This window comes from Ictalurus furcatus, chromosome 8, assembly GCF_023375685.1.
Source record: "Ictalurus furcatus strain D&B chromosome 8, Billie_1.0, whole genome shotgun sequence".
NCBI lineage: Eukaryota > Metazoa > Chordata > Actinopteri > Siluriformes > Ictaluridae > Ictalurus > Ictalurus furcatus.
The window spans coordinates 30121244-30148371 of NC_071262.1; the positions used below are offsets into that span (position 1 = coordinate 30121244).

At 39.7% G+C, this 27128-nt stretch overlaps 1 protein-coding gene across 2 annotated transcripts in view; it reads left to right on the plus strand.

The window, feature by feature from the left end:
* Positions 1–19711, plus strand: part of lingo2 (leucine rich repeat and Ig domain containing 2) — a 290394-nt gene extending 270683 nt beyond the window's left edge. For both annotated transcript variants that reach the window (XM_053631972.1, XM_053631973.1), the window contains one exon: positions 17852–19711. In XM_053631972.1, the coding sequence (XP_053487947.1) occupies positions 17864–19711 (1848 nt within the window). In that variant the 5' untranslated portion in view covers positions 17852–17863. The remainder of the gene's footprint in view (positions 1–17851) is intronic.
* Positions 19712–27128: the final 7417 nt, after the last annotated feature.

Consider the following 27128-nt stretch of genomic DNA (forward strand, 5'->3'; position numbering starts at 1 on the left):
TAAAAGTCCACGTTGCATGAAAATCATTGTAAGTATAAATGGATAAAAAAAAAAAAATTTAAAAAGTATGGCGTGTCATTCTTTAATTAACAAAAAAAAAAAAATTGCATTCATTGGCAAATTGCTGTGGCATTTTTGCAAAGTGCTATTTTTGGAAAATAATCAACGTTAGGCTGTTAAACGTCACGTTGCTTGTTTATTATTTTCCTATAACGGCATAACGAAATGTTATTTACACCATCACTGACAAGCTGTAATGAGAGCACTGAAGATTTGTCAAACCTCATACATTTCACTTTAATTATTCATCAGTCTATAATACAGCACAATCCCGTATCTTCAGGGACCTCGTGGAATGAAACATCATTTACTTTTTTTCCCCCAATTTAGACCAGAAAGACTGTTAACTCGCCGCAACGTACGTTCCGAGAACTCTTTTATTTTTCTTATTACCTCCCTGTTCCACTATTTTTCTTCTCTGCTTTATTGTCTTCATGTTTGATTTTTCATTCACGCTGAGAAAAACAGAGTGTGACGGAGGGAGCGGGGGAAGCGAAAGGCCGAGCGCATGAATAATTCAGCAGGCAATAAACAGGAGAGCAGGAAACAACGTGAGGATAATTAATCACCTCACTAAATATAGACGGCTGTGTGGTGTTGGAAATCGTTGTTTTGTTTCTTGTGGAATTGTTCACACTCGCTGTATGTCACACAGTTATATACACATGGACTGAAGGAGATAAAATCATTCATAATGTAAAAACCTGAACCCAGAATCATTATTTCCTTCTTCCTCAGGGTTACACTCTGCTGGGGGCGTGGCTTAAAGTCTGAAGGTGGAGCTCGTGTGTGTGTGTGATAGAAACGTCTCAGATGGGAATATACATTGTTCACGTTTAATTTGGATATATATATATATATATATATATATATATGTATATATATATATTAATACAGACTGAGCTAGATTGTGCATCTCGTATATTTTAATTTATTCTTAAATTGTCCGCAGGAGCACTTGCACGAAAATTGAGGTGTCCAAGTTTGTTATGAAACGCATTCGTATTCTATGTTTCCCTTCTAAGGTTATGTAAATTTATGTATAAACATGAACCTCTATCTTCCAATCGTATAATTGTCGACGAGTTGGTGCAGATTTTATAAACGAATAATTCACTGTTTATATCACGTTTATTTCAATTACACGCCCACGTATTTTCTTTTCCTATTAATGACTTAACAACGACCAAAACAAATCCAATCAATCAGGACAAAAGTAATGGCGCCCTCGTAAAAGGAGGAGGGATTAGTGCGTGTCCGTGGCAGCCGATGCGCCGCGGTGGCCGAGCTGCATTACTGGAATGTTCGTTACTGCATAAATGTAAATGTGCTGTCAATGAGCTTGGAATTCTTTTGTGAGTGTGTGTGTGTGTGTGTGTGTGTGTGTGATTGGTGATGGTTAACATACTCATACAGGTATTAAGAAAATCAGTAAAAACATTTGTGAATTTTCAATTCAGTTTGGGCATGAAAATATATATATATATATATATATATATTTACATACTTTATGAGCTGAAAGACTAATAAATGAGATTAAGTGTACATTATGACTCCAGTGCAGAATTTAAAAAAACCTTCCGACACCTGGCTGATCAGTTTGTTTTTATCTTTGGCATCGTATTTTCTCCGACTCCGCGTTTTTATTCCGTCCTCCACGAATCAGAAGTTTTCTCAGGCGGAATGGAGTTGTTAAACTCTGAATCACGCCGTATTATCATTTCACACGCTGCTCGTGTCAGCAAACAGTGAGGGAATCGGCGAAAGTGCGGGCGTGCATGCGTGCGTGAGAACTCCTTTTTCAATGTTAAACAAACGAGCAAAATCAATTACGTCAGATGCGATTTCTTCAGCTGAGAAAGACTTGGCGGAGAAGTAAGAGAGACACTCGGGCGCTGGCGGTCACGCTGTATTCATCCTGTAATATTGCCATATTGATCAAACCGTTACGAAGACAAGGATCGGCGATCTGTCCACCCACTTTCCTAATCTCCTCTTCACATGTTTTTTTTATTTCAGTGTCGAGAATGAGGACTAATCGATAGCTAATCCAGCTCAGGGTCAACGCTATAGCGCCCGGGTCCCTTCAGAGTACCCTTTGTAGGTCACCTAATAAAAATCCAGGTGTAAGAGCATGGTGAGATTGCTGAGTGATGAGGTCATTAACCCTTTACTCAGTTTCTGTTTGCCTTAAACTCTTCTGGGATTAATTAACTGTAATTGGCTCATCTTTACGGAGATCCCTCTGGAGCTGACATGTGGATGGAACTCGTCTGTCCTGAAGACGTCGGAAAGCTTATCTTTTGTTACAAAGCACTGATATTTGGAGACTACTTAAATAACTTCTTACAGAAAACTTCGACAGGTTTAATTAAACACTGGGAAGTTTTGGGTTTTTTTTTTGTTCTGCATTCGTCATACACACCGTGTGTATACTCTAAATATATAACATACAGTATCTCACAAAAGTGAGTGCACCCCTCACATTTTTGTAAATATTTGATTATATCTTTTAATGTCCTTCAGGTACTCCGGTTTCCTCCCCCAGTCCAAAGACATGCATGGTAGGCTGATTGGCGTGTCTAAAGTGTCCGTAGTGTATGAATGGGTGTGTGAGTGTGTATGTGATTGTGTCCTGTGATGGATAGGCACCCTGTCCAGGGTGTACCCCGCCTTGTGCCCCATGCTCCCTGGGATAGGCTCCAGGTTCCCCCTCTTGACCCTGAAAAGGACAAGCGGTATAGAAGATGGATGGATGGATGGATGGATGGATCTTATAATGTGAGAACACTGAAGAAGTTTCGGATCTAACAGCGTCCATACTCTGTAGGAGAATCCACACACTTAAATTCTGAATGCAGTTCTACCAGGAACCTTCTCTAGGTAGCTTTTATTTCGAGTTTGCTGGAAGTGTGTCCTTACTCAGAGAAATGACCGGATTCGTGATGAAATAAATTCCTGCAGCTTCTTAATAAGTGCATTGTGTTTGAATGTGATGTAAAAAAAAAAAAAATCAACATTTACGGTTGTTGACTTTCCAACCTAGCTGCGTTTTGTCCTTTTTTCGACGCGTTTCTTTTCCCCGAGCTGCAGAACGACACGCCGCCGTCGTCTCAGAACATAAGTTATGAGTGTGTGAATCATCAGCGTTACTTTTCTCAGCTGACATAGAAAAGCAAATATACAACACACACAAACACACACACACACACACACACACTTACATGTATACGTGTGTCTGTTCTTCTCTTCGTCTTTTTCTTCATCTCTTTCTCCAGCTTCCTGCTCTCTTGTTTCTGTCTTGTTCATTTTCGGTGTTTTTCTTCTCCTTCTTTTTTTCTGTCTTTCTCGTAACGTGTTCTTTCTTTCTTCATTAATGTCTTTATTTTAAACAATTAACTGTAATTAATTGTAATCGTATGGTGATTTATGCTTTTTTTCCCTATATTATTCTTCATGCTTGTGTTCCTTGTGTGTGTGTGTGTGTGTGTGTGTGTGTGTGTTTATATGCGTATGCACACTTTTCCGTGCCACATTAACTTGATGAATTACATTAGCTGGAGCAGTCATGAGGAAAATAGTCTTATGACTGTATCACTCCGAGTCGTGGCCTTAAGGAAGCTCGGAGACGTTCGGCACCTTCGCCTCACGCTGCAGGAAACACACGCTTCAGGCTCGGAATGTTCTCCGTCCACCATTTTACTAATCACGAGACACAAAAACACCATGTAATACAACATCCATCCATCCAACGATATCAAGCTATAATTACAGTCATGGCTGTTAGCCCCGCCCCTCAGCCTGACATGTGACCTCTTACATATTATTTACTACTACGTTCCATCAGGATGAAGGATTCAGATCCAGATCAAACCTCTCTGACTGCATTCTGATTGGTCAGAACAGCAGCTCTGACTGTAGCGCATGTTTATATGTATCAATGCGCTTTGTTTCTATAGTAACAGCTCAATCACAGGGACTTATATTCAGATTAATCATGAACACGGTATGGAAGGAGTCTCCAGTGTCAGCGCTTTGTAACAGTCAGAGGTAAAGCTGTAAATTAAAAGGAACCCCGACTATGGAGACTTCTAGGCCGTAACACGCAGTAATTGCCCTCTTTTACTAAAATACGTTGTTAGAAACACATGAATTGTATTCATTACTTTAAAAATCCTTAATATTTAATACATATTTTAACCTACGGAGGTCGCCATTACGTGACATGCGCAGTGCACTCTGAGTCGATGACGTAAAATGGCTGCACTTGAGCACTCAGAGGAATTAGCTTCTAGCCCCCGTAGCGGGAAAAGAACGCCATGCTGTGCTGTTTTTGGCTGTAATTTTCCAGTTCCTGTGTGCTGTGATACAGCAGGTATCTGTAAATATAATCAAACCCGTAAGCATCTTGTTAGTGTGTGTTACGCCACGGCCAGCAGAGGGCACTGGCTCGGCTCCGGATGAGTCACGTGACACTGTTTTTGTTCGCTCGCTTCCCGATTGAGCATTTTGTGTTAAGTGACTTTAATTTGCCCCAGGTGTCCATGCTTTGAGTTAATGATGTTCTTTATTTAAATGCCTGGGTGACTGAGCACATGGCTGAGTATTATACCGTGTCTTTGGTTGATCCTTGTTAGTATTGTTTGGATCAGTAGTTGCGTTTGTTTTCCATGCCTCGAATGTTCTCGTTTCCCGGTGAAGACCGCGTTTACTTTAATCCTGAGTTTTGTGTCTAATAAAGACTGTGACCTGCACCTGCATCCGCCTCCAGTCCCGTTTCGTAACAGTGTGTTTTCTTCTGTATATTCTCATAACGTAACGCTTCTGTAAAATTAGCCTATAACGACTAGCCAAGGCATACCCAAAATAAAATTAAAGCTGTTCTTAAACCATTTGGAGCACATGCATGGTTTTGGTCTCTTTTGAAAGCTGGACTAAATATTTTTGCATACTTGGATTGTTTGGACCTTTGCCGGTGTGTCAGGATGTTATGGATCAGTGGATTACAATCAGAGGTTTCATATGAGGCGAGTTGCCTCCGTTTTGTAAGTGTTTGTTTGTATGTTGGTGGTCTGACAGACACGCTGATAGCCCCTGTTGTGATTGTATCGCAAAACAGTCTATATCAAGCGACTCACAGGAATCTTAGCTTTCCAAAGACACGAGTACCTTCATACACACAGAAGCTGTGTAGATAGCATAGATTTGCTCATAACATGGCGAGAGCACGCTGGTGGCTGTCGGAATTTTACCAGGATTAAGTATACGCCGGCGAGATAATAGCTGAGAGATAATATTAGAAGACGTTTCATCATAAAACGATTAGTTTAAGCCGTATGCTTACCTTGAACGACAAACACTCTCGGGCGGCGTAGACGTGCAGTTTCCGCACAGACACCACGGATTTTGCGCCACTCTCGCCTCCTCTCCTCTTTGATCGTCCTCATTCTGATGTACATTGTGAGTAAGGTCTTCTATATTAGCCTCCACGCTTATATTACTCTCGGGTTCAAATAGAAAAGGCTGAAGACATGTTTATATCGCTGGAGAATCGAGACCGTTGCAATCATTTGACGTCACGACCCAGAATGAATTGCAACACAAACGGCAACGGCGGCCTACGACTGCAAGGATTTATTTATTTAATTATTTATTTTTTTAAAGCTGACATCTAGAGTGTTTATGTACAGCGCATTTATATAGCGGATGTCAGCGTTAATCTAATAAGCCATACAAGTCTTCATAGTCGGGGTTCCCTTCAAGTTTCCCGACATTTTCAGGACAGAGGAGTTTATGCTTCTTTTGCGGTTTTTGTTGAAGTTTTTGTCTCATTAACTTCAACAGAGAGAAAAAAAGAGAGTCTCGCGAGGGAATGACTGATTATATCCGTTATAACATAAGTGAATAGGAATAGGAACTAACTAGTTTTACAAACATTAAATGTAAATACTCTTTACTGACTTTATTTGTCTCTCAGGTCTGTGATCCTCACTGCGGGGGTTGTTAGAGTTTAATTCGGACATGTCTAATTATAAAATACGCCCGAGAGCTTAGACTAAGTTGCATTAGCGTTCCCTAAAGCTACGTCGCATTAAATAAATACTCACAGACAAAAACTGTTAAAGAGAGAGAGAGAGAGAGAGAGAGAGAGAGAGAGAGAGAGGGAGACAGAGAGAGAGAGAGAGAGGGAGAGAGGGAGACAGAGAGAGAGAGAGAGAGAGAGAGAGAGAGAGAGAGAGGAAGTGAAGAAGAACAGAAAGAGGAATTTGTGTTTTTCATGCGTCTGTCTCTCAGTGAACGACTCTGTCCATCACTCCAGCACTCACTGAAACACTTTCGTTCTTCCTCACGAGTCTAGACTGAAGTGTAAATTGAATTAAATCGTGTTGGGTTTTTTTGTTGCTGTTGTACTTTTTACATCAATTTACACCACAATAATTATGCACTACATTGCAGTTTATTTACTGGCTGAATTTCTAGGACTGAATGAGTGTAGACTGAATAACAGTCTAATTAATGCCAGTTTCGCATTGAGAGCGAGTTCACTGTATAACACTTTATACACTCGCGCTCCCTGTGAAACTGCTATTAATTCGATTCTCACACTTTTCCGGTTTAATTTCATCTCTGTGCTGTGAAGCGTTTCGAGAAATAAAAAAGCTTAGGTAAAATACTCGCTCGATTTGATTCTTTAGAAATTAAGAAAACATAATAGTAATAATAATAATAATAATCATAATAATAATAATAAAATAGCTGAGCTGCCAGCTGGGTTCAATCAATGACATCAATCAATCAATCACCCAAGTAAATTAAAAGAGAAAGACTTTTTACATATTTTATTATTATTATTATTATTATTATTATTATTATTATTATTACTGGTCTATGTAGAAAGAAACTGAAGGTTTTTAACTAAAAACAATATAATATGTAATAAAATAAATATAGATAGATAGACAGAGAGAGAGAGAGAGAGAGAGAGAGAGATAAAGAGAGACTGACAGACAGATAGATATGCATAAATAAATAAATAAATGCATCAAAAACATATATACTTTTTTAAATTTGTAAAATATTTTATGTATTTTTTTTTATTACTATTAGGCACTGTAGGAAGAGACTAGCTTTCTAGTTCCAAAATAATAAATAAATGAATAAATAAATAAATAAATTCAGACTTATTATTATTAGGCACTGTAATCAGAGACTCGAGCTATTTATACAGTTATGAATAATAAAATATATATTATTTTTTTAAATATTGAATGTTTTTTTTTTTTTTTTTACATTATAATATTATTTTAAAAATCCCAACAAAGTCTTTTGTGATAAGCACAGCATGATGAATAAGCGTTTTGCACACGCTGTACATTTATATTTAAACTCACTACACCTTGCCTTATTAAGTACTTAGCCCTCGAACCCGTACAATAAGAAAACAAAAGAGGAACCGTGCTACAATTAGCGAACTTAAACCTTCATCTGCAGCTGCTCCTTCATAAGCGATAAGCCGTGAAATCATTCTAGCCTGACTTCTCATTACGACTGGATTAAAAACACACCGTCGCTGAAAACACTGCAGGTTAATGGCGCACTCCTTCACTGCTTTAACCTGCCAGTTAATTACATCTTTCCTTTGGGGTGGCGCCATTAGACGATATGAGGCTCATTAAAATAAAGTGATGATTTAATAATTTTCCCTCGTAATTATGCTGATGAGAAAGCAGAGATAGCTTACTTTGCCTGCTGAATAAAGACGTCTTTACCTGATCTGACAGGTGCGAGGAGCTTTTATGTGGCTTCTAACGCCACAAAGTGCTCAAAGTACAAATGTTCTGGAGATTACAAACCATACAGCTGTGATAAAGGCTCATTAATGGCACCTACAGAGGCAGGAAATGGGCACTAAATGACAGCTGTGTAATAAAGACCTGAGAACTCTGCAGCGGTTTTTCACTCGACGTGACGGTTTTAGTTCATGTTTAGTTTAGTTTCATTCCCGGTGACGTTGTTTACACTTCCATCGATTTTAAAATAAACTAGCGTTTAAATATTGTACAATGTATTCATCCGTGCTGTCGCACTTCATCTAATGGCAGGGTTCATAAGGCCACATAAACCCTTCTGGACAAGTGACATAAACCTACAGTATATCAGCAGCAACATTTATGTCAAGTGGCAGATTTTAATTGGCATAAAGTTGTGTAACACTTTACCTAATGACAATAGAGTTCATAAGACTACATGACATCTTCATAAACAGACTCCGGAAGGGTTTATGAAGTGGCATGAACCTACATAGACCGTTACACCTGAGTCAGTTGATAGATTCTGACATAAAATTGAATAATGATAAGCAGAATTACATTCGGACATCATGCTTTGTAGTTTGAATGATTTAGGTAACGGAAGGGTTCATAAGGCTACATACCTCATCCGGTGCGACTTACATTTATTTCATTTATACACCTGAGCAGTTGAGGGTTAAGGGCCTCGCTCAAGGGGCCAGCAGTGGTAGCTTGGCAGTGCTGGGATTTGAGCTTATGACTTTCTGATCAGTAGTCCAGCATCTTCACCACCGAGCTACCACTTATACACCCTCGACATTCAGGGATAAGGAGTTTATTCTGTCATTTGGGGATAAAAACAGAGTCTGTTCCAGTTTATAGTCCATGTGTCCACTCAGATAGGTGTTTATTATCACCTTTTCGCCCATGCTTCGAACACTGTAACACAACAATAAACCTATTTACTACGCCTTCCTTTGCTTATCGGCCTCTTCAATCCGCTGCACCTTTACACACATCAAATCTGCCTCATTTCTTTTTATGTCGTAGACGATAGCTCTGGTATTATGAGTTTCATGACTGACCGAGACCTTTTATTCGGCTATTCATTTACTGCTCGGTTAGTGGGATGCTAAATCCAGAACTGTAAACTTCCATATGCGTACACTCAATTGATTTTTATTACATTTAGTGTTGTGATTATGATTTCAGTTTTAGTTGCTGAACGGCCACAGCTTGGATCTCGAGGCCGTGCTGCTGATGTTCAGTGAGTGACCATTGACAGAGCTCTGTGCTCTGGTCTGTTTTATTTCCAGATGATTAATCCCATCTCATTAGCATGATTTTATTCCATCCGGTCATGGCTGGATTGCTGAGTTGCTCTCAAAGTGAATTTTCTTCATTGCAGAGTAAACAAAACACATCCAGGAGTGTAACACTGTCCAGATGAAGTGCCGAGTGCTGCAGAGTCACATCAAACAAAACCAGAGAACCTTGGTGTGGAGATACGGGTTTCTCCGATTTCACAGAACAGCTTTTGTTGTTTGATTGCACAGGGGCTGCGTTCGTTATCTAAAGCCCAACACCGGCTGAGCGAAAATGGCAGAGAGGTTCGGGAACAGTGCTAAGCTCTATTTTAACCCACAAAGCGTAGAAGCCGGTTGGGGCAGGAGCTCTATGACGTCCCGGGCGTCTGACGGATAAGCGTAGCCTGCGTCGAGAGTTTTAGAAGTGTTTAGATAGTTGTGTGGCATTTTGGTTGGTTGACAGCACATGAATGTGAGCAATAAAGAAGTAAACAATCAGCTCGGGAAGATAGGAACGCTTGACATTTATGAGCATTGATGAAGGTCAGGTTCTGCACTCCATTTCAGGCAGCATCGTCTTATTTTTTCTGAATTTAATTTGTAGAATATAAAAATTGTACATTTTCCAAGGTTATCATGTACCAGCCTTGGTGGAAGGAGGATCGGGGAACGGGGTCAGGGATGAAAATGAGGTTGTCTTATTCACCTTTTTTTAATAAATAAAATATTCTGTACTTTTTTTCATGTGTTCTAAAAAGGAATTTGATGAGCATCCAAAGCGCTCCACGCTAAAACCTCTCACAGATGGCTACAATCAATACACTCGCGAAATACACGGCCACGCTCGTATCCAGGCAACTACAGTCCCTTAACCACAGTGCTCTGAATAACCGTATTCACAGTTAAAGGTGAAACAAGGTCCAGCACTATGAGGGGAAAAAAAAATTGCTTTGAACCATCTGTGTGCTTGTGTTCAAGAACAAGGACACAAAATTATGGAATTATAACTGACTAAAATACAGTTGCAATCAAAATTATTCACCCCCCCCATTGCAAATCAGGTTTATTGTCGAAATGTACAGACTTTCAGCTGTTTGCGATGAACACATCTAACAAAAGCCACTGAAATAGTTCGACACAACGAATGCTTCAAGCGGTTTCCCCAAATTCAACTGAAAATGCAACTTATAATGATTTCTCCAGTCTGAAAATTATTCACCCCCTTCATGGCGAGCATCTTTAGTACTCAGTAGAGCTCCTTTTGCTGTTATGACCTGCTGCAAACGAGATGCAGATCTTCTGCAGCGTTCCTGAGGAATCTTCTCCCGTTCCTCATGAGCATTGTCCTCCAGTTCAGTAATATTCTTGGGTTTGTGTGCTGCAACCGCCTACTTCAAACCCCACCAGAGATTTTCTATGGGCTTCAAGTCATGTGACCGTGATGGCCCTGTAGAATCTTCCACGACTTCTTCTACAACCAAGCCTTGGTGGAGTTTGAGGTATGCTTGGGATCATTGTCCTGTTGGAAGGTTCAATGACTCCCAAGCTTCAGCTTCCTCACAGACGGAATGACGTTTTCTTCTAGGATTTCCTGATACTTCAATGAATCCATCTCGCCTTCCACACGCTGCAGGTTTCCAGTGCCAGAGGATGCAAAGCAGCCCCAGAGCATCACCGAGCCTCCACCATGCTCGACTGTGGACAGAGTTCTTCATTCCACAGAACAGAATCTCAAAACTTCTGTGGATTATTTATATGATTTTGAGCGACTTTTCTTGTGCTTTTGGGTCAGTAGTGGTGAACGTCTTGGAGTTCTGGCAGGGAAACCTTCTGTGTTTAGTATGCTCCTTACTGTGCTCACTGAAACCTCAGTGCCTGTTACACCAGGTCTTGCTGCAGGTCTTTTACAGTCACTCGAGGGTTTTTCACAACCTGCCTTCTCACAAATCTGCTTGGAGCCGTCGATAGCTTCCTTTTTCTGCCCCGTCCAGGTATTTCATATATTTTCTGCGTCTAGCCAGTTCAGGTATTTCATGTGTTCCAACTCAAGCACACCTGGTGCAGCTAATGAAGCCCTTGATTAATTGCATCAGGTGTGTTTGAGACAACACCTGTTCTGCATATCTGTGCTGGTGTGAGGGATTCTATATCTATTCAGGAAGTTGAATAATTTTGAGACTGGAGAAATCATCATAAGTTGCATTTTCAATTGAATTTGGGGAAACCACTTGAAGGATTCGTTGTGCTTCACACGCTTTTGTTTGATTTGTTCGTTGCAAACATCTGAAAGTCTGTACATTTTGACAATAAACCTGATTTGCACTGGGGGGTGAATCATTTTGATTGCAACTGTATTTTGCTGAAGCTTTTATCTAAATCAGATGAAGGTTATGAGACTAACTTGCAGGGAGGCAACGATGGGATCTGAGTTCACAACCTTCTGATCACTTTTAACCAATAAGCCGTCATTGATGTCGCACCACATGCTGTGTTCTCCCACTCAGTATGGTTCCGTCGGCACACAGCAATCACACTACTCCAAGAGTGTGTGGCCTCCGCTTCCACTTGAACTCTATCAAGAAATCAATTTGACTCTGAATCGACTCTACACAGAATGTTAATTGGTTCCGCCAAAGGGACAACCAAAGAACCTTTAATGATTTAGGCTGGTCCCTTTCCATGGATAGATCAACAGGAGCTGTGTCAATACAATGAGGAGTCACGTGTTGGAAGAACGTAGTGTTAGAGGAAAGGTGTGTTGGGCGAACCGGGTTTTAGAGGAACTGTGTTAGAAGAACCGTGTCTTAGAGGAACTGTGTGCTGGAAGAACCATGCATTAGAGGAACTGTGTTAGAAGAACTGTGTCTTAGAGGAACTGCATGTTGGAAGAACTGTGTCTTAGAGGAACTGCATGTTGGAAGAACTGTGTCTTAGAGGAACTGCGTGTTGGAAGAACTGTGTCTTAGAGGAACTGCGTGTTGGAAGAACTGTGTCTTAGAGGAACTGTGTGTTGGATGAACCGTGTGTTGGGGGAACTGTGTTGGAAGAACTGTGTCTTAGAGGAACTGTGTTAGAAGAACTGTGTCTTAGAGGAACTGTGTGTTGGATGAACCGTGTGTTGGGGGAACTGTGTTGAAAGAACTGTGTCTTAGAGGAACTGTGTGTTAGAGGAACTGTGCGTTGGAGGAACTATGTGTTGGAGGAAACATGTTGTTGGAACAGTGCGTTCGAGGATCTATTTGTTAGAGAAATTGTGTGTTCAGGGAGCTGTGTGTTGGAGAAATTATGTGTTACAGAAACTGTAGGTTGGAGGAAATGTGCTGAAAACACCATGTATTGGTGGAACCAAGTGTTAAAGAAACTGAAGGTTAAAGGAATCAAGCATTGGAGTAACCGTGTGTTAGAGTAACCGTGTCTTAGAGTAACTGTGTGTTAGAGGAACTGTGTGTTAGAGTAACCGTGTCTTAGAGTAACTGTGTGTTAGAGGAACTGTGTGTTAGAGGAACCATGTGTTAGAGGAACTGTGTGTTTGAGGAACCGTGTGTTAGAGGAACTGTGTTAGAGGAACCATGTGTTAGAGGAACTGTGTGTTAAATTGTGTGTTAATAATAAATGAGAAACAGTCAATAACTGTACACTTACAGCGTCACCTATATATAATATATACCTAATAAAATGGCCTATTATTGTGTATATAAAGGAACTTGTGCTTTATTTATGATTGACTTTAGTGACTCATGTGATCATGTGACTCAGCATGGCGCTTCATGAGAAAAGAACAAGTTTTTTTAAGCTTTACTGCTGATTACTGCATATTACTGCATGGACTTCGTTGAACCCAGATGACCTCACTCTCACTAACATCACTAGTGTGGCAAGACAATCATGAAACCTCCTCAATCGTGAAATTTCTGTGATGTGCATTTTCTCCTCACTTTAAGTCCAAGGGAAAGAAAAAAAAAAGCATGTGACCCTCCAGACTAAAGTGCACAACTCATCTGTGAAATATTGTACAGTAAAATAAAAGGGCTATCTCTTATATCGCTGTTTTATTGCCTTGTGTTTATTTTCTCTTTTAATTCATCATTAAGGGGCGTGCACTGTTAAATGGAGTACAGTGATAAACATTTATAGACTGGAGTGAAGCCGAGTGAGTGTGTCTGAGTCAATAACTCGGATTGTGCATTATTACACATTATCATTTTATATCTACAGACCAAAGGCTTCTCCTTGCACACTCTACACTGTATATATGAATATCAATACATTCTAAAGAATACAAATAAAAACTATTAAAACAACATTGCCCTTCATCGAGCGTTCACATGTTAAGTGCTAACTATAAACACAATTTGACTTTGTGATGATGTAAAGAATAAAACACTCGGTGTCGTGCTGTTTTAGGAAAATAATCAGTAATGGGACGGTATGCTGAAGCGGAGTTACTGCACCACCCCAGAGCTATTTTCTTATAACAATTACAGTTCGTTTTGAATGACATTAAGAGTGATGTGCCATAATATATATATATTTTTTATCTGCTTAATGTCATGGAACATCCAACAAACAAGTTAGTCCCTGTTCTCATTTACATTATAGCAGCTATAAACAGTCATTCCCTCACCAGCCTCTCTGATTTTCTCCAATTTTGCATGATTGGCTCGCCCGCTAAGCAGTCAGTCGTCAGGGAAATGTTCTGCTAAATCAGACAAAACTAGCATTTGGCTTGCTGGTTAGCTAATGTTAATGAACTTTTTGGAATTAATGCTAAGTCACTTTTTCAAGCTATACACTTCTACAAGCTTTACAGTAATTTTACAAGCTTATCAAACTTAACTAGCTAGCTAATTTAACAAGCCAGATTACAAAACTTAACGAGCTTGTTAATTTTACAAGCTAATTTATTCAACTTAACTTGCTAGCTAATTTTACAAGCTAATTTACAAAACTTAACTAGCTAGCTAATTTAACAAGCCAGATTACAAAACTTAACGAGCTTGTTAATTTTACAAGCTAATTTATTCAACTTAACTTGCTAGCTAATTTTACAAGCTAATTTACAAAATTTAACTAGCTAGTTAATTTAACAAGCTAGATTACAAAACTTAACTAGCTCGCTAAATTTACAAGCTAATTTATAAAACTTAACTAGCTAGCTAATTTAACAAGCTGATTACAAAACTTAACTAGCTCGCTAAATTTACAAGCTAATTTACAAAACTTAACTAGCTCGCTAAATTTACAAGCTAATTTACAAAACTTAACTAGCTAGCTAATTTAAGAAGCTAGATTACAAAACTTAACTAGCTCGCTAAATTTACAAGCTAATTTACAAAACTTAACTAGCTAGCTAATTTTACAAGCTAATTTACAAAACTTAACTAGCTCGCTAAATTAACAAGCTGATTACAAATCTTAACAAGCTAATTTACCATGTTGAAAGTTCCTTAATGGACCTTACTTTACAGACCAGAACTTAACAGACTTCTTTATTATTGATGGAGAATTTTAAAGTCCAAGATTTAGTGTTTACATGGGAGGAAAATGACACGTCTCATCCTATAAGAATGAAGTATTATTTATCGAAATGGCTATTAAGCACTGCATTAGTGACATTTGCCTCCAGCGCATTAAAAATTGCTATGACCCCGCCCACAGGTTTTTTTTTTTTTCCAGATTGGTCACCTGAGAGAACCAATCCACTGTAAAGGTCCTCAGAAGCCATTCTAATAAACAAAACTCTAATGGGACTACTTTGAAAGTCATAATTAAAGTATATGCTTTTTGTTTATTTCACTGCTTGGATAAATTTAGAGAAGTATGCGACACAAGATGAGTTGTTGAGGCTGCGTGTGTGTTTGTGTGTGTGTTTGTGTCTGTGTGTGTGCGTGTGCGTGTGTACTTAGCAGTTGATTTTTTTTATTATAAAATAATAATGAATTTCATATGAAACTTGATGGAAAACGGGCTTTATTTATTCACGTCATTACGGCTGTGTCAAAACAGTGCTCGGTGAGGAGAAGTAAAATGCCACGCTGTTACAGGAAACTAATCACTGACACTAATCACTGTGTATTGAAACAAAGTCACCACAGCAATCTGTCCACAATGAAGATTTTTCTATTGATTTAAAATAATGACCATTTTTATCTGTGTGTAGCTACACGTAATGTTATGGGACTTCTTATGCTACTTCTGTAATAGCAGCCGTTGCCTCAGCAGCCTAGTCACACATTTTTCTTTGTAAAATTAAACCTAGCGCCTTGCCGTGCGTTATAATTTACCCATGCAGATTTAATGCACCATGCTAAATTAGCCTTGTAGCTCCAGTAGGAAACCTAACGAACGAAGAGTTGACAGATCGACTTACGTTCTATTTTAACTACACAAGAGTCGAAATAAATCCCAGTCGAACGAATTTAGTCGCTGCAGAACGTCTGGTGCTTTCATTCTTCTGTATTCTGACAGATCAAGTTTTATTCTGCAGCATGATGAAAATTAGACTTGGTGAAATATCCGATGCTGTTCATAACCGTGTGTGTGTGTGTGTGTGTGTGTGTGTGTGTGTGTGTGTGTGTTTAGCCTTAGGAATATGAAGCTCCTTTATCCTCATTCTGCTGATCGAACCCACGGTTTTTCTTGAAATTTTAGAATTGAATTACGGAATATTTGTCTTCATTTTGCGAGAATTTCAAAGGTACGCTAATATCACACTTTTTAGTAAGTTTTCCTCGTGTTCCAATGTGAGCTTGAATAAAATATCTGCTCGGGGTAGAATCTCTGGTGTCTGTGGAGGGAGAGAAAAAGATGATGTGAGGCACCAGGCTACAGTACATCGAACATCTAACCACCCGACTTGTCTGTCAGTCATGTTACCTGTCGGTTTAGAAAGCTCTGCCTCTCGCACAAGCATTCAGGTGGATTTGGAGACACACATTCTGCTGTAATGAGGGGTTGTTTTGAAGTTTCAGCTAGATTTAGCTGCCTAAAATCGCTGGATATAACATTAACAGTTCCATTATGCACATTATGCAAGATATGTGACTCGAAATCAGTAGTCAGACCCGGGAAAGGACTTGGGAACGTGAAAAAAAAAACTAATTAGCAATTTATAATAGTAGTAAAAAAAAGTATGATGTGTCATTCTGAATAAAAAGCCATGATACAGCGCCCCCCTGGAGCGGAAAGGGTTAAGGGCCTTGCTCAAGGGCCCAACAGTGGCAGCTTGGCAGTGCTGGGGCTTGAACCCTCAAACATCCACCCAGTAACCCAGAGCCTGGCACTGCAGGGGCTTGAACCCTTGACCTTTGGCTCAGTAACCCAGAGCCTTAACCATCAAGCCATCACTGCTATAGTACCAATAACACTGCTTCATCACACCACCCTGTCGATGATTATTGTATTATAACAGCACCACACGCTGAGCTTTTTACGGGATACGAAAATATTTCGTCAGTGAATACAGCCCTAACCCTTCCGAGATATTTGTACGACTTCAAAGCAACAGACTGAATTGCATTCAATTTAGAAATAGCTCCAAGTTATAAGATTTTAATACAGCTTTATTAAAGGTACAGCCATGAGACTGGAGTTATTTTCATCAAGTTATTGTTGCCTTACAAGCTCTTCCAACTTATATCATCCTTAGTTACTCTTATGCCAAAAGCACTCCACGTGACTCTAGCCATGGTTTCCTACAATAATTACTGAATTACTAAATACTGTGAATGACTACAAGATGTTATTCCACATGTCAAAACCAAATCACTGTTAGGAAGAGCAAAAATAAAAGCAAACATTACATGATCTCTGGTGATACACACTATACCCCGAGTTCTCTTTGTAGAACAGAAGAACTTTGCTGCCCACATCTCCCCAACTGATCCCTCTTGTACATTTTTTTTCTTATATCCCTTTTTTTCTTGTTTCTGTACAAAATAGACAGCTCCCTTGTTTATTTTCATGGGAATGCAAGATTCATCAGGGATCTCTCCATGGTGAAAGCTTGTGCGATCTGTGATCCTTGTCTGCGATCGTTCATTTAGTGTACACGCCAACCTACATCCACAAAACAACACATCGCAAGTGATAGCATTGTGTGGTATGAACAGTCCAGCGATTCTGTAGTGTTCACTTGACAGCGGAAAGTTTGAGTGTCCAAAGACCTGATGTCCTGCTGTGATTCAAGGAGCGTGATATTACAGGAATATTACATAAGCATCTTTCTATTAGATGAAGGAATCAGATCTAGTCATGCTGATGCATGAGTGCACTAATTTCCATCTTCATGTATTCGGAGCAGACTGAGAATAAAACCCATGGCTGTGAATTCACGCAGAAGCATGAATCAAACCATGTACATACAGAGTGACCCCATGGGCAAGATCTGAGGCTGTTCATTTGTGTTTGTGTGCGTCTGACGTGAACTCGGTCCTTTGTGGAAATACAAGTTGCTTAAATTTCATTGTATGAGCATGCATCTGGAGCTGTGCCAACAGGGTCTTTATGTAAGAGAGATAACCGTTTTCTTTGTTTTAGCAGCCAGCAGTTTAGCTCAAAGACATGTAGCATGTTTTAAAAGAATGCTTCATGATGGCTAGCAGAAAATCCTGATGTTCTACTTTATCTGGTGTGCATTATTACATTTTCTGTGCACTAAATTTGATTATTTCTCTTCTCTGTCTCCTTCTGTAGAGCCGTGACAGAATGGTGGACTGCCTGAGTCGAGTCATGTTGCACACAGCTATATCTTGCTGGCAGCCACTGCTGGGACTGGCCCTGGTGGCCATCTTCTTAGGCTCTGCCCTTGCCTGCCCTTCCCGCTGTGAGTGCTCTGCCCAAAGTCGCTCCGTCATCTGCCATAGGAAACGTTACCCGACTATACCAGACGGCATTCCCATTGAAACGCGTATCCTGGACCTGAGCAAGAACCGCATCCAGGCCATCAATCCAGATGACTTCTCTGTCTACCCACACATTGAAGAGCTGGATCTGAGTGGCAATATCATTGCCTACGTAGAACCAGGCGCTTTCAACTTACTCTCTAGTTTACACTCGCTCAGTTTGAAGAGCAACCGCATCAAGCTCCTGTCACTGGGCGTATTCACCGGGCTTTCAAACCTCACCACGCTCGACATTAGTGACAATAAGATCGTCATCCTGGTCGATTACATGTTCCAGGATTTGCATAATCTCAAGTCATTAGACGTAGGGGACAATGAGCTGGTGTATATCTCACACCGAGCGTTCAATGGCCTGATTTCACTGGAGAGTCTAACACTGGAGCGCTGTAATCTGACCATGGTGCCAACAGATGCCCTGTCCCACCTTCACAACTTGGTGAGCTTGCATATGCGCTACCTCAGCATCAGCAGCCTCCAACCTTACTCTTTCAAGAAACTATTCCGCCTGCGCCACCTGGAGATTGACAACTGGCCTTCACTGGATGTTTTCCCAGCCAACACTTTGCATGGCCTCAACCTCACCACACTTTCTGTCACCAACACCAATCTGTCCACATTCCCGTACCAAGCCCTGCGCCACATGCCTTACCTCACGCACCTGAACCTGTCCCACAGCCACATCCGCACTGTGGAAGGAGGTCTTCTGCAGGACCTGGTGCGTCTCCGTGAGCTGAGATTAGCAGCAGCCCAGCTGGTGTCTGTGGAGCCCTATGCATTCCAGGGTCTACGTTGGCTCAGACTTCTTGACGTGTCCCATAACAGGCTGGACACTTTGGAGAAAGGTGTTTTCCATGCTCCACAGTCTCTGGAAGTGTTGCTCATCAATGACAATCCTCTTGTGTGTGACTGCCGGCTCATGTGGCTGCTGCAGAAGCAGCACTCAATCTCATTTGGAGAAGAGCAACCTGAATGCAATACTCCTGAGGGAATCCGCGGGCGCCCTTTCAAGGAGGTCAAGGAAACCCTGTTGTCCTACTACATGACCTGCACCAAGCCCAAGATCCGAGAGAACCGGACACAGCTGGTGTCGGTAGAGGAAGGGCAGCCTGCCCAGCTACACTGCAGTGCCGAGGGGACTCCTCGACCCACCATTTCCTGGGTCACACCACGCAGAAGACATCTGACCAACAGGAGTCATGGAAGAGTAATGGTGCACAACAATGGCTCACTCTATATCAAGGCAGTGGAGCTTCAAGATGGTGGTGTGTATGTATGCGTGGCCTCTAACACAGCTGGAAATGACACGCTCATGGTGTCCTTGGCCGTCAAGAGTCTGGGCTCACTCTATGCTAATAGGACCCAGTACTACATAGATCCTAACAGTACTACTGCCAACAGCACCAATACCCCCAACACAACCTTTGGCCTGGACCTAAAGACCATCCTTGTTTCTACAGCCATGGGTTGTTTCACATTCCTTGGAGTCGTCCTGTTCTGTTTTCTGCTCCTGTTTGTATGGAGTCGGGGCAAAGGAAAGCACAAAAACAACATTGATATAGAGTATGTGCCACGCTCCAAGTCCAACGGGGCCTCGCCTGAGGAAGCAGAACAGACCTCTGGCCCTCGACGCTTTAACATGAAAATGATTTAAGTGGATTTAATGCGATACCAGTGGGAATTTATGCACACAGACCCATTGATGGGACCGGCCATGTCAGGATATACACGTGCCCTCGACACAACACCCATGCGGATGTTTTCCTGAACTCTAACAGGAGGAAAATATGTGAAAGTATGTGTCAATAATGAACTATTTTCAATTTCTATGAATCCCTCTTAGTAAGAGGATGCATTCAAAGACACTTTTTAAAAAAAAAAAAAGAAAAATTGTGTATAGGACAGATTTGTAAAATTCAAGTATTACCCTTATTTGTTGGCTCGCAAAATTTGGCCTTCTCACTTCTACAGCCCGACGAACCATAAAACTGTTTCCCTTCTCCACTGCACCGCATATATGTACGTAATACTTAATTATGTATGTGTATGTTAACATGTAAGTCACTTTCTATTATTTGCAATATTCACAAGATGCAAGGTCAGCCAGTTCTGCCATTCCTCTTGCTGTCGGATTACCCATGGCCCACTCTTGAAACTGTTCGTGAACCGAGGACAAAGGGCTTGGGAGGCTTTCAAACGTTAACCCGAAGAATGTGTGTGCTGTTGATCTAACCCCAAATTATACAGTAATACTATATTTGTTTATAATAATGAAAAATGTTAAAAATATATCAAAGACATTATTCAAAGAAAAAAGCCCATTGAATTCAAACTGCATAATACAAGGTGAATAAGTGGATATTTAAAAGTAATTGAAAAAAAAAACATACAGTGAGTTGCCATTTTATTAGTGGCTGCATTGGTGTATCTAATAAATTCTCACCTCAGTGTATAAACACAGTATATACACACACTGAGTTGAGTGTTTATTAGATATCTAGAAACTAAAAAAACTGCCGACTCAGTGTAATGACTTTTTAATCTACATTCTTGCATTTGTTTACGTTTGTACATGGACTTGGTTTTCTGTCCTAATTTTGTCTTTCTGTTACTCTTCTTTTACGCTAACCCGATGACAAAGTCCATGTCCTCATCCACAGTGTAATCATCTGAATTCTTCTTTTCTTTCTTTTATTTTTAATCATTATTTTTGTCCACAATTAACAAAATTTGGGCTTTCTCGTGGTAGTTTCTCATTTTGTTGTTGAATCATTTAGATTGTAAAGAGTTCAAAGAAAAAAAAAAAAAAACTAAGAAGAAAAAATACATGTATGTGGAATAAAGAATATTGATTTGTATTTTGAGGTTTCATTAATACGTCTATTTTATTCATTAATATTGTGCTTAAATAGACACTGAAGAACTTTTGAAGAATTATGATTATACATATATACAAAAGGGGGGAAAGTCCAGATGTCCGAATTCAAATAAGACATATGCGATGATCATGCTGTAATTCTTTATTTATTTTTATTTTTTTAAACTTAAATTATATACCAAGAATCTCTTTAAAGTTTTGTTCAAAGTATAGCTGTAGCTCAGTAAGACAGTATTATCTTGTTAAAATCAACAAGAGGCTAATCAGGTTAGTTCTAGACTCATTTAATTAAACTAAGACTCAAAATAGCCAGCTAGTCTCCGTGGAAAACTCGGACAACAACGAAAAAAAAAAGTAGGAGAAAAATCTTTATACTGTCTGCAGTTTGCCTTGACCGTGATCTCAACCTGCTGAAATCAGAAAAAAAAAAAAATCTCCAAAGGCATTGTATTTCAGGCAGCACTCTTCGGGAAGTGGCCGTTATCGGAAGAAGGATCTTATGAAAAGCTGTTAACCTTCTGACATCAGTGAAATGAGCAGGTTGGATATCAGAGACACCACAAATACAGCATCCAAGAACATTTGCCAAGTCTTATCGATGCTACAGTTGCACGAGAATCTATAAAAATGCATAAGAGCTTCTTCTTAAAATATGTCAATATCCAAATGTTAAAAAGGCAGATAGAAAACGTGAGGGTCTCTCAGGCCAAGCACTGGAACGAACACACACACACACACATAACACACACACACACACACACTAACACAGTAACACAAGGCAGGATTTATCCAGTGGGGAGTTGATGTGTGTGGCCCCATGAGATATTAGTAAGGTAAAGCTCTCTTCTGCTCACGGAGACCAAAGGAACTGATGAGCTTACTGGGTCAGCGACGGCCATTTTTAACTTTCATACCAAGGGAATATTGTCACAAACAATCCCCATCTCACACACACGCATACACACACACACACACTATCAGACAAATCACAAAGTGTATGCGGTATATTGTTATATGAGTATTTCCTCTGTGTCACTGTATTTCACTGGAGCCAGAGTGTGTGTATATATATATATATATATATATATATATATATATATATATATATATATATATATATATATATATATATATATATATGTATATATTCTAGCAAGGAAACAAAATAAACAACACTATAATTAGCAGTGTAAATTGTTATGTTAACAAGCTACTGCTAATAACAACGTAATAACAAGTAAACCTACGACGTAGCGTAACTATGTACTTGAGGTACAAATGTGTGAGAAGTGACAAGGTACTAAACTAAAAAGTGCTAGAAGTAACAAGGCAACATTATGCTGATAATGACATAACATATGGTACTAGAAGTCACAAAGTATATAGTGCTACAAGGAACACAATACTACAAGTAAAATGTTAACAAGGTAATCAGTACTAATAAGGTACAAAGGTTAAAAGTTCTGGAATTAATAGGGTACAAATAAGCTACTAAGGTACTTTAAGTAACAGCTTAAACAGTACTACAGTTAGTACAATACTAGAAGTACCAGTAGTAGAAATATCAATGTAACTGGTACTTGAACTAACATGGTACTAGGTTAAACAGGTTTGAGAAGTAACACAATAGCATGGTCGTACGTTGCAAGTTACTAAACGTAATGCACTGTAAGCTACCAAGGCAACAAGGTAAACAAGTAACAATGTACTAGATATAACAAGGTAATAGGTACTAGAATTAAAATAGAATTAGAAGTAAAACTATTAGTAGTCATAAGTAACAAGGTACCAAAAGTAACAAGGTACTATATATATACCAGAGTAAAAAGTTCTGGAAGAAGCAGTGAGCTAGCAGCATGGTAAATGGTACAACAATTAGCAGTATACTACAAGTAATAAGGCAACATGGTGGTAACCAAGAACCAGAATTAATGAGGTAAAACGAGAATGAATTTGGTATTAGAAGTAGCATGATAACCACGTAATAAGGTACACGATTCTAAAAGTAACAAGGTAACTAGGTAAACTGATCTAGACGAAGCAGTGTACTAGCAGCATGGTAAATGATACTACAATTAACAAGATACTATAAGTAACAATTCAACATGGTGGTAGAAGTAAAAAAGCACTAGAATTAACAAGGTAACATACTAGAATTAATTATTATTATTATTATTATTATTATTATTATTATTATTATTACTATTATTATTATGTATTAGAAGTAACCTTATATCCGGGTAATTTACAAGGTAAGTTACAAGATTCTAAAAGGAACAAGGTACCTATATAAAAAGTTCTCAGAAAACAGTGTACTAGTATAGTAGTAAATGGTACTACAGTTAATGTGTATGTGATTGTGCCCTGCGATGGACTGGCACTCTGTCCAGGGTGTACCCCGCCTTGTGCCCGATGCTCCCTGGGATAGGCTCCAGGTTCCCCGTGACCCTGAAAAGGATAAGCGGTATAGAAGATGGATGGATGGATGGATGGTACTACAATTAACCAGATATTAATAAACAATGTACTAGTCGAATGGTAAATTGTACTTACAATTAGCAAGATACTATAAGTAACAATTCAAGACAGTGAGAAGTAACAAATTATCAAGGTATTAGAAGTAACATGATAGGCAGGTAATAAGTTACAAGGTTCGTAAAATAACAAGGTTCCTTGGTAAACCTTACTACCAGTAATACTATGGTAAATCCTACTACAATGAGCAAGATACTATACGTTTCTACGTGTTAATGTAAGGCAGCAATACTAGAAGTAACAAAGTAACATAGGACTAGAATTAGCACGGGACCAAGGTGAAACATTCTAGAAACTACCAAGGTACTGCACCTAACATAGGAATAATCCCCACATTTAGGTGCTAAGAACTAATCACGTAGCATGGACCAGGAGAACCTGGAGCTGGTCTGGGTCAAAACATAACACAAACAAGAGAACCATGGCAGTTATCTCCATTAGTTTGATATCCGTGTCCTAAAAATTTTATCATAAAAGATAAAAGCTTTTTTATGCTTTAAGAAAAATTTTGTAATGCACTTCGGGCAGCGTACCAAGACAGACACAGTACCGAGGGGGGAAAAGACAAGATAGAAAAAGGAGAATCAGGAAAAAAGAGAGACACAACGGTGAACACCGCTTATGCCGCATTGCTTGTGCAGTAAGGGATTCGACGTCTTCCAGTTCCTATGGTAACAATCTCACTTGCATCATAAGTCATTCGAAACTGCGTTCTCGTTTTTGGACTGTGTGTACAGCCAGAAGGCTGCTCATTAGCCTGCATAATTCATTAGAGGAATAGCCCATAGGAGTGTGTTAGTCGTAACTACCGTCTGTGAATAATATTTGAGAAAGAACATTTAGACGCTTTCCTTGTATTTATTAATTTATTTGAGGAGTAATGCTCTTCAAGGAGGATCTGAACCCCAGCTGCATGCTCTTCTGTATTTGCATTTGGGATTGTTGTTATAAAGCTAAGGTTCTAAGACGTGGAAGAACTAAGGTACTGTAAATAACAAAGTTTACTAAAGTTACTAGATGTAACAAATAACAAGGTATGCATGACATAGTGTGCTCGATGTGACATGGTAATAGGTGGTATGAGAAATAACATGGGAATAGAAGTAACACTATAAAAAGATATAGAAAGTTCTAGAATAAAGACGGTACTAGAAGCTACCAAAGGAGTGAGAGTAAAGGGAACATGGTTCTAGAAGTAAAAAAGTAATTTAGTAGAGGTATGAGAATAAACAACATAATAAGTTACAAAGTAAGGGATGTAGGTAGAGGTAGCGGCCAATAATAAATGGTACCAGAAACTGCTAGAACCTCTGGGGTAGGGGTTGAATTCCCACCTCCGACCCTATGTAGCAGAGTTTACATGTTCTCCCTGTGCTCCGGGGGTTTCCTCCGGGTACTCCGGGTTCCTCCCCAGGTCCAAAGACATGCATTGTAGCCTGATTGGCATCTCTAAATTGTCTGTAGTGTGTGAGTGTGTGTGTGTGTGCAATTGTGTTGGCACCCTGCCTTGTGTCCCAACTCCTCTGGGACCCTGTGTAAGTTAAGCAATAAAAAAATGGATGGATGGATGTTAAAAGTAACAGAGTAACATAGTGCTAGACTGGCGAGGTACATAGTACCGTAATTTATACGATCCTACAATTAACAAGTCAACGTAGCCCTTTAATTAGCATGGCACTGAAAGTAACATGATATCAATGTAATCATTTACCAGGTATTAAAAAAAGTACCAATGATAAAAAGTTCTGGAAGTGTTACAAGGAAGTGACAAGGTACTAGGTGTACTGTAACATAGTACTAGAAGTAACATGGTATTAGAATGACAAGGTAACAATGTAAACGGTTCTAGAGTTAATATTGTACTGGTTATAACATGATAACAAGGTAAAAGGTCACTAAAAGTAACAAGATACAAAGGTAAGAAATAGAATAAACATGGTGCTAGAAGGTTCCAAGGGCTAGCTGAGTGCTAATGCTAAAAGTCCTGTTCCAGAATGTTGTGAGTTCATTTCCTCTCGAACAAGACCCTCGACTCTTGGCTGTATGCTTGGAAGGGATTCTGCCTCATCTGTAAGTCCCTTTTATGAAAGTATCTGCCAGATTAATAAATGCACAATGTTTGATTCAGCAATGTGAGTATAAAATCTTTATTGTACCTTTGAGGTTTTATATCTTTGTTCGTTATGTTTCACCTCAGTGAGACTCCATGTTTTTCTTCATCAAAGTGTATTTTTGTTCTCTTTCTCTCTCTAAAATAAATCTCTTCCTCTAAAGTGTAAATAATTCGATGGTAATGTGTTTCCCTCCAACTGTGAGGAGTTTTCACAGCTGAAGTCAATAATCGAAACGGGTTTGTTGTTGGTTTTTTTTTTTCAACAAAAGTTCTCTTTTTTCCACGGCAGTGTTGAAAGCTGGCTCTTCGTCTGTCCAGATGAAGAGCCGCTGCTTTACCATCGTTTTCCCTTTAGGTCTTGAGTTTGAGAGGAAGAAGGCATGTCAGTGTGATGGGGTTTGGCACAAAGCATCCGTGGCTCAAATCCTCGAAGAGATCTGTTCCTTCTTTTACTTTTACTCATTAATTGTAAGTGTGTGAAGGGAGTATGTGAGCTTCTAAAGATCACAAGGATGGTTTTGTCATCACCACTTTAAGTATGCTGAGGCCTTTAGTCCTTCGACAATCTTTGCTTTTTAGCTAGCTATTATCAGCTTCGTAGTGTGTTCTGATCTCATGTAGCGGACACAGGATCAGCGATTCACAGCACAATGTTCACGAATCGCAATATAAAATAAAACAAAACTGCCGTATTGTTTTTTTCGTAAGTCACCTGCAATAGCAGTTTCCTACCAGAGGGGGTGATATTGAGTAAATATTATATACTTATTAGTTAATATGAGGTAGTTACATTCCTGTGCAAATTTGTCAGAAAGATTGAACTCAGAGGGCAGATTTTATCTCAGAGTGTGCTAATGTTGCTTAATATTTTTCAAGCAAATTCCTTACAACGCTAAGTCATTGTGGGAAATATTTTCAAGAGAACCTTCTTCAAAGACTTCTATCCTCTTCTAACAATCTAACAAGCCAATTATCAGCAAGAATGATTCGTTCCTCTGTGTTAACACACCACTCTTGGAACTCTTCAATCCTTGTGCTTTCAAGGATATTGTCTTTTCATAGATTGTATTTCATTCTTATCTAATGATCAGGCAAGTGATTTAGATCCTGAGATACTGGCTGTCTGGTGAGATGTGATATTGACCGATGAGCTGCTCAGTTGTAACCGAGGAAAAAGCACCGAAAACAAAGTCAGGCGCACGAGGGATTAGTGGTTAGGACATTCGCCTCACACCTCCAGGGTTAGGGGTTCGATTCCTGCTGTGGCTGTGTGTGTGCGGAGCTTGCATGTTCTCCCCCAGTCCAAAGACATGCATGGTAGGCTGATTGGCATGTCCAAAGTGTGATTGTACTCTGTGATGGATTGGCACGCCATCCAGGGCGTCCTCCACCTTGTGCTCTATGCTCCCTGGGATATGCTCCAGGTTCCCTGTGATGCTGAAGTCAAATTTGTTTGACTTTCAATGCAGATTTTGGATATTCGGTTTCAGTCGAAGGACGAAGTTCCTTCATGTGAAGCATGCGAGAGCTCCGTCTCGGCTGGCA